This window comes from Phaethon aethereus (genome assembly GCF_964289735.1).
Source record: "Phaethon aethereus genome assembly, chromosome: 13".
Lineage (NCBI taxonomy): Eukaryota > Metazoa > Chordata > Aves > Phaethontiformes > Phaethontidae > Phaethon > Phaethon aethereus.
In genome coordinates this window covers 2099524-2108308 of record NC_138589.1, presented here as the reverse complement: position 1 = coordinate 2108308, position 8785 = coordinate 2099524, and the positions used below count along the sequence as shown (strand labels likewise).

The window sequence follows — 8785 nt, the reverse complement described above, 5'->3', positions numbered from 1 at the left end:
GAAGGAAAAGACAGACCTGAACTCATCTGAGACTGGGCCATCTGAGATGATTTATAACTCCTGCAGTGGGAAAATGCTTCCCATCTCCAGGGGACACTTACACTTGCCCCAGGTGCTTGGGAAAGGGGTAGCTGCTCCCTTCTTGCTGTTCTGTTTCTTTAGGTAAACGAAGTATCAGAAAGCCCGCTTGGTTCATGCATGCCATGTTGACATGATTTGCCCTATATGCTCACACTGCTCCACTCTTTTCTGTTATTGGTGCACGCTCGGAGGTGTTTAACTCCCACATCTCCCAGGGAAGCCCCTCTGGTTCTTCCTGCATTAAGTGATCATGAGGGCTTGCCCAGAGAGAAAGGACAGTTCCTGAGAACATGTCAGATTTGATCACTGCTTGTGGTGATGGAGGGAGGGGTGAGCACGCAGAGCAGAGCTGGCTGACCTAGCAGGGCCTCCGGAGGGGACAGCCAGCAGAGACTGGTGGAAGCTAGCACACGCTAGGACAGACCAAAGAGATGGCCTCACAACAGAGCCATGGGTTTCTTTATCATTTCATGCAGAAGTGGTTTCATCTCTGCAGCTTGCAGGGTGCTACATTTACCCACTTGACAGCAAGCTTCCCCACAGGGTTGGCTCCTCTGCAGCTTCCACGGCCCAGCTTGCAGCATCAGACAAGCCTAGTGCTGGTTACCAGGCATCTTGACCTGGTTCCATGCTCTGCGGTAGCCTTGCAAGGACATCTGCAAGAGGAGAAAGGAGAAGGCCTTAATGTGTTCAGACAGCAGTGCTATGTTGTGGAGAAAGCTGCAAGACTGGAATCTAGCCAGGCCTGAGCTGATATATTGCTTGCCCCTTCAGCCCCCCCGGCTCCCATCTGAGATCAGTGCTCGCTGTGGCATGCTGAGGAGAGCTCCTGCAGGTCTGCACCAGCTTTGGTTTCTCCCGAGTGCCACATGAAGCCTGCAGACCCCATGCAACAGCACTGTATAGAAACCTACAGCCCCTTGCATAGCAGCGGGGGTGTTGGACATGCCCTGCCACAGAGGGGCCAGCAAAGAAAACAGGTTTATAGCCTCACTCTTATCCCAGGGACAACGACAGGTTCCTACTTTAGCCCCTTGAGCCCTCACTGCTCTCCAGCACCCAGAGGCTGGCAGGACTCTCGAGCACTGCTGCACGGACAGTATGCAAGCCAGAGCCTGGGTCTCCTAGTCGAGGGGAGCAGCTGGCTGAGAAGGGAAGTGCTTGTGCAAAGACAGGCCTGCAGGCAGGCTGCCCACCGGCTCTGAGGTAGCCACAGCCAGACCCCTATTTTTGAACTCACAGCACTGGCACTGATGGGTCAAGCCCAAATCCACACACTTCTGACCTCTGAGAAAGGCTGGAGCACATAAGCCCTGTCCACTGTGGACTGGGGTGCTGGGGCACTAAGTGCTGAACAGGCACAAGCCCAGAGCCTTCCCCATCCCAGCCACAGATAAGCCATCTCCACTCGAGGACAAGCAGGGTGTCAAGGTAGAGGATCACACTATCTGTCCCATCCAACCCAGCCACTTCTCTCCCCACACTGCTGTGCACACAAACATCCTGCATGGGACAGGGGTACAGACATGTCCTGCTACCTCCAGGCTTTGACTGTGCTCCTCTGTGTAATCTCTCTGTCTCCTCCCAGCCTGCAGGAGTTGGGGCAGGAGAATAGCCAAAGATATTCTTGCAACTTTGCCATGAACTCATGTTTGGATCTTGGCTAGCCTTTCCTTATCAGGGAATAGTCAAGATACAAGTGAGTAAGAAATGTCTGAGATCATCAGAGAGGACTACAAACACTGGGGAGCCATCAAGGGGACTCTGGAAAAGGCCAGTGCAGGTTACATAAGCCAGAGCCAGAAATGAGTCGGGCTGCCATACATCCTCTTCTCCTTACACACCCGACAGGTTTCAGTATAGCAACAGCCCGATGGTGCTTCCTGTCAAATTACAATCTGTGTCCTTGCCTTGGCTTCCCCGCTGAGCTCAGTCATTAAAATTCAGCCTCTGCTCTCAGGGTAGGGAGCGATCACTGCTCCGTAAACAGGAAAAGCCTCCAGCTCCGCCAGGCACCGGTGAAACCACTGCGTGAGAACTCTCGCACGGCTTCCCGGTGGATCAGGAGCGAGCACTCTGGCCCCCAAGGTGGCTGCAGGTGGGCAGGCACAGATGTGGGTCCACCAGGACCCAGTGCCTGGCTGGCACACATCCAGGCTCCCACACACACACCCCGGTCTCGCTCACCTCAGCAACTGCCACCTTCCTCTCCCAAGCCTTGAGGCTTTTTTCGAGGTCAGTAACAGCCATCTTCTTCTGAACGTAACTCAGCACAGGGGGGACACTGTAGTCCGAGAGCTGCTTCCGCAGCTTCTGATTCACACTCTCAGCTTCAGCTCGTTGCTGCCGGAGGAACAGGGACAGAGGGCAAGGAGATTGCAGGGAAATGTCACTCTGACAGCTGGTAGCCAGTCCTCCAGGAGAGCAGGCAGGCAGGATAAATTAAACCCCTGGCACGGCAAGGGAGCAGGGGAATGCATCCGCTGGTGCCTCAATCCCTGCCAGGCAGCACCACTAGGAAGCACCTTGAACCTGCTTCCCAAAGCTGTGGTGTCCCTGCCAGGCTATGTGCACCCAGACTGGTAAGACAGCAGTGTCACTCCTCCCTGGGGAGGACACTGCTGATGAAAAGCTCAAGGTAACAGAATTTCAGGAAGCCAGTGGCAGGTCCCTGTGGAGCCAGGGCCAAAATCCACAACCTGGCCTGTTCTGCAAACTTGCCTGTGCCCACTGGCACCAGCAGGAGCTCCAGGACTTGCTCAGAGACAGAAAGGCACACAGGTATCCAGCTTATTACCGGGCCTTGAATGGGCATTGGTAGCCAACCTACCACAAAAAATACCTCAAAAGAGTCCTCCCAAGTGAAGCCTCAGGGCCTCCAAAATCACTCTCTTACCTCCTCCACGAGAGCAGCTTCTCTTTCAATTTTCTCCAGCAGCTCTTTCCTCTGGGAGATGCCTTTCATCAGAGACATGGATGTTTCCATGGCATCCTGCAGCTTCCTCTGGAACATGAGAGCAGGACAGCATCAGCGGGCACAGCGGCAGCTCCCAGCCACCTGCAAAGCGGCCCCTCTATTCCTCCGGCTTGTTCTCAGCTGGCAGTGCAGGAGCTCTGCTCCCAAGGGTGCTCTGCGGCACCACCTGTCCCCTGCAGAAGGCAGCGTCATGCCCTGGTCACGCAGCTACTGCTTCCTTATGTCCTCTGTGTCACTGCAGCACAGCTCACGGCACAGCAATCGAGAAGCACATATACCCAGCCGAGGACTTTTCACTGATAAAAGCAGAGACTCAAGGGTGACGGCTACAGCTTATGACATCTTTTCAGATGTCACAGGTTATGTAAAAAATGTATTTTCCTATGCAAGTCAGCACCAAAGCCCTTTTCTACTGGAATTTTCCCCTGGGGTGTAACATAACCATGCTGCAAAGCATGAACCCCATCATCAGGCTGCAGCCAAACACACATGAGGGCATCGCTGCTTTTGGTGTGCTGGGCAAACCTCCCAACCAAACTGTTAAGTCAGTGGGAAGGCAGAGAGGTGTTCGGCATCCTCTGACTGAGAAAGGGAAGGATGCAAGAGCTCATGTGTGACCCTTGGAAACAGGAGAAAGGCAAAACAGAGGTGCTGGGAGGTTCACTCACTTTATAGAAGTTGAGGGCTTGGACGGTCTTCCCTGCGGTCAGTTTTAGCTGCAGCAGCTCCTGGTTCTTCTCATGAATCTTCTCCTGGTATTGGGCATTTCTAACCTGCAGCTGCTGCAAACGGACCTCATGGAGTGTCTCTCCCGTCTGTTCCTTCTGCAAACCCCAAGGAAGCAGAGCTGTAGTATGTTGCTGACCAAACCTGCATCCCAAGCTGCTTTGCTCTGTGGGGAAAGCAGACCTAAAAAAGAGGGGCTGCAAACCTGGGGCTGGGGGACAAATGCGAGACCCAGTGTGCCACTGAACCTGTGTCCTCACTCAGAGAGTCCAAGCAGTGCAGAGAGGTCGGTCCCCTCTGGCGAGGCTCCTGCCATACCAGCAGCAGCCGGTCCCCACGGAACGGCTCTGATCCACCATACATCTTTTCCAGGGCACAAAGGGCACAAAGAGGTATGCCAGCTTCCATTCTGTGAGACTTCGGGTCTCATCCCACACACACAGACATGTGCCAGGTCTGAACCTTTGACAGCACTGGCTGTCAAGCAGCAAGGCCAGGAGCAAAGGAGGAAGGGGAGGAGGAGGAGGGCCATGCATCTCTACGCAGAGCAGGCCCTGTGTCTGCACTGGGCTGTACACCTTTTGTTCTTGAAAAGGCCAGCTAGTCCCTGCTTCTCCTCAACTGCGACACGCACCTGTCTGACCTGCTGCTGCAGCTTCTTCCTGTAAGCCTTGAGCAAATAATTTTTTAAGCGCAACTTCTCTCTCAGCAGATCCTAAAGAAAGACAGCAAATTATAGTAGAACAGCAGAGCCTGGGAGGAGAAAGAGCACCCAGACCCCACTCCTTATGGTTCCCATTCATCTCATCCGCACTGCAGCATTTACTGCTGACTTAGAAAGGAGCCCAGAGAGAAACACTGCTCAGCATCATCCTGCCCCAAACGGCGGGGCATGGCCGGGCACCTTCCCAGGCTCCACAAAGGGCCCTGAATCATCTGTGCTCCCAGTTGTGCTACAGCTCAGCAGCCTGACGAGCACCCGGGCGAGTATCTAACTGACAAGTGTGACAAGGGCTGTCCAAGCAGACTTGCTAAGACAGTCTGAAAACGTGATGTAGGCCACACAAGAGTACAGGAACTAGGATTTTCCCTAACCAACATACTTGTCAGATGACAGACCAGCCTGAAAATTTGCCAGATGCACTGACCCTCTGGCGGTTCTTCTCCTCCATGTATCTCAGCAGCTTCTCAGAAGCTGTGATACTCCCTTTCTTGCTGGAGATGGTGCTGATGATGTCTTTCTCAAAGTCACTGATGGCTTGCTTAACATCAGCCCACCAAACATCTGTTTCTTCTATGACTGCCTGTAGAAATAAAGTCACGTAACAGTCAAGAGGTGCTAACTTCCCTTATTCAAACAGCTTTGTGAACAGGGAACACCAGAAAGGACCAGGCATACGCTCTGATGGTGTTACTAGCATCTCTCCTGTGGGAGCGCTGAGTTTCACCTTGTGCAGCTCCGGGCACATGGTGCAGGCTCACACAGCAGTGCTACTTCACTAACTCAAAAAGAAAAAGAAAAAAAATCTGTCATGTGCCTGAGCTTCAACATCTGTCACTCCATCGTGACCTACAAACATTGCCAGTCTGACTAAGCCAACACAAGACAAAAAATTACTACCCTTCATTTACTGCCTATGCCCTGTGGCCACAGGAGAGGGAAAGGCTGCCTGCTTCATCTCAGCCACTGCAGACAGCATCCGTGGTCTGAACCGAGTGCAGGGGTCTCTCCTATCCCAAAAGCTGCTGAGCATCTTAGCTAGGAGGAGGTCTCAGCAGCCAGCACAGGGCAGGCAGAGATGGTGATACAGCCACAAGGAGCCTGCAGCAGGAACACGGTCTTGGAGACTCGGAGCATGCTCTGAAGAAATCTCAGAGACAGTGGAAAGGCAGACCCCAGAGAGGACCGCATGGAGCCCAGCCAAATCAGGAAGCTTCTACGAGCTACAGGAATGAAATATATGTCTGGCACAAAGGGCACACCTTCAAGAAACTGACAAAAATGAGATTTTTCTTTTGAGCGTCAACTTCATCTCACACAGCAGATCTGAATTGCTCTACCTAAAAATCTTACCATCACCTGTTACTAGTTCCTGACATAGTAAGATCCATCTTTGGAGACTGAGCACCTCTGATCTCTGTTGGTGTACTTGCCTTCAAGAAAGGGGTGAGGCAAGACGACAGTTCTGGCTCCCACTCTCAACTCAGGACCACAAGTCTGCCTCGCTGCCTGAGGGATGGCATGTTGAAAGAGGTGTGAAAAGTAACAACACTGTTTGACACCTTGGTGATTGTAAGGGTCCTGGAGGGCCATACCTCGAGGTTCTGCAAGGTCTGCTCCGAGTTCTCCTTCATGCTCTGAATCTCATCCTTCAGCTCAGTCAGCTCCTGCTCAGCCAGTTCACATTTCTGCTCCACTGTCAGGCCTACAAAATAGTCCGTCGCACCATGCAACTTGGATTTGTACCTGCCACGTGTCTGCAACAACCAAGGAACAACGCAGATGCCGTTAGAAAGGCAGCACTGGCCAACTGTTGCTGCATTTTTCTGTATTCAAAGAGAAAACAATCTCAATGGTCATGTTTGCAGGATTCCAGCTTACAGCAAGGCCTCTTCAGAGCAGAGGTAACTCAGCGCCACACTTGGGCTGACCCCATCCGTCCTCTCATCCACCCACAAAACCCTCCTATGCAAGCACTTTCAGTTCAGTTCAGCAGGCAAATCCAGGGCTAGAGGTTAAAGCCAATGTGACTGCTTCACATGGGCAGGTAAAATACCTCTCTGTAGCAAAGATACTAATTGTTGTGTAGGACAGATGAGGTCTCCTACCACTGCCTGGGTGAGACGCCCTGAGGAGCTGAGCTTACTGCAACGCAGGCAGGCTGGAGTACGCTCTCAGAAGAACTGACACCACTCAGGAGCAATTCCCAGTTCTGTGGGGACGCAGCAAGGCAGGTGCTGCTTTGCAGAGGGCAAGTGCTCGCCTGGCCAAAGGCAACGTTTCCAAGGGCTCAATCTGGAACTAACCAGAAAGCTGCTACTTGGGACTCAGGCAGGCGCTAACACCCAGTGCAGGGTGATGGCTGAAAGGAGCTCCACCGCAAAGGGTCTAAGAGCTCCTGTTCTCTGTTTCTCTGGTGAGACGGAGACACTCGGGCCAGGTAAAAATCTGCTCCAAAAGCCTGTTCATGGCTCCAACAAGAAGAGAGCAACACACACTCAGCAGAGGTACTCGACTGTGGATGCACGCAGGTCTGAGCCCATGTGAACTTCCCCACAAGGAAAGAGAAAAGAAGAGCATCCCGTCAGAGACCTGGCATGGCCTTGGGCAAGTCTCCTGCTTTCTTGGCACCAGTCTCCCTATTTATTTAACTTCAAATTATGCTGTGCAGGAGTTAACCCATTCCAGATCTCCCTGGCACTCGCTGTTCAGGAGGGCACAGTGCTGTCATACAGGGAAGAGACAGCATCCGCTGGAGGAAGAGAAATGAGAAGGCAGCCTGGCCTTCACACTGAGCGTAGGAACAGCAAGGCAGCCCAAACTCTTACACTACAAGACCAGCAGCACCCTTCTGCAAGCAGATGTCGAGGTTATGGGCTCATCACGGTGAAGCCCAACTGCAGTGGGCTGTTGGGGGACTTTCTTCACCACACTTCAAACCGGGGAGCTTGCCTGCTGACGTCCTGTCAGATGAGCACTGAGATCAGGAGGTCACAGGGGCTGCAGAGGGAGGAAGGGCCATGGCTCTGGTAAGGTGCCAGCCAGCCCCAAAACACAGTGCCCGCCACCGCTGCTCTGGCCCCGGAGCAAGTACCTGCGTCAGCTCTGGTGGGGCATCGTGTGTCTCGGACGGCAGCCAGGGCGACAGTCCGCACGGCTCCATCTTACGGTACCGTTTCTCAAACATTTCCACCTCCGTTTGGAGCAGGGTGTTGGCGTGGCTGCGAGGAGGAGGGGGTCGGGCTGAGCCCTCGGCCTTGCTCAGCACCGCGCCGGGGAGCGCCTGAGCCAAAACAGGCGATCGCAGGGCAGCGCAGCCAGCCCGAGAGGGCCAGAGGGCCTGCGGTCACCCCGGCCGGGACACAGGGGCTGGGCCAGACCCGCTCCTTCCCGGGCCCGGAGCAGCCGGCAGAGCCTGGGGCAGCGGCTCCTCCCGGGGCCCTGGGGCGGCAGAGCGGCCAGCCCGGCTCCAGACCCCGGCCACGGCGAGGCGGCGCCCGGGGCCCAGCCGGACCACCGCGGCCCAGCGCGGGGACTGCCGGGGGCGCCTGCCCGGCCCTGCGCTGCCCGTTCGGCCCGGCCCTGCCCAGCGGCTCTCCCAGCCCCGGCCCCCGCAGCCCCCAGCGGGGCCCCGCAGCCCGCGGACCCCCAGCCCCGCCCGGCCGCCGGTACCGCGCCTCCCGCAGCTGCGCCCGGAGCTGCGGCAGCGGCAGCGCCGCCAGGCCCCGCTCCGCCATGGCCGCCTGCGGGCAACGGCGGGAGCGGCGCGCGCTGCCGGCGGGGCGGCGGCGCGGGGCGACACGGGCGGATGTGGGACACGGGGGACGCAGGACACAGGCCCGGGAGGACGTGGGGACACGGCGGGCCATGGGGGGGAAATGGGACACAGGGACGCCGGCGGACACGGGACGCAGGATGTGGGGGCACCCGCGGGCAGCGGGCACGGGGGGGGCACGGGAAGAGGGGGCGGGGGGACGTGGGGGCACAGGGACGGGGGATATGGGGACACACAGGGGCACAGGGACGGGGCATGGGGACACCGGTGGACATGGGACACAGGAAATGGGGGGCATGGGGACAGGGCATGGGGGGACACGGGCACACGGACACAGACGTGTGAACACACATGGGGTCTTGTGCACACACACGTGCACACATGCCTGGACACGCATGCACACACGCTGCCACAAGGTCACACACGCTGCCACAAGGTCACACACGCTGCCACAAAGTCACACACACCCACAGGCAGCTGCAGCTCGGGCCCTGCTTCCCACCCA

The 8785-nt window shown here is 56.0% G+C and overlaps 1 protein-coding gene across 1 annotated transcript; it reads right to left on the bottom strand.

The window, feature by feature from the left end:
• Positions 1-674: 674 nt before the first annotated feature.
• Positions 675-8242, bottom strand: CFAP263 (cilia and flagella associated protein 263; the record flags this gene model as incomplete). The annotated part of the gene is made up of 9 exons (XM_082005486.1): positions 675-737; positions 2269-2424; positions 2978-3085; positions 3727-3882; positions 4419-4499; positions 4933-5088; positions 6101-6262; positions 7600-7726; positions 8178-8242. 9 exons carry the CDS (start codon positions 8240-8242, stop codon positions 675-677), a joined length of 1074 nt encoding a protein of 357 aa, XP_081861612.1.
• Positions 8243-8785: the final 543 nt, after the last annotated feature.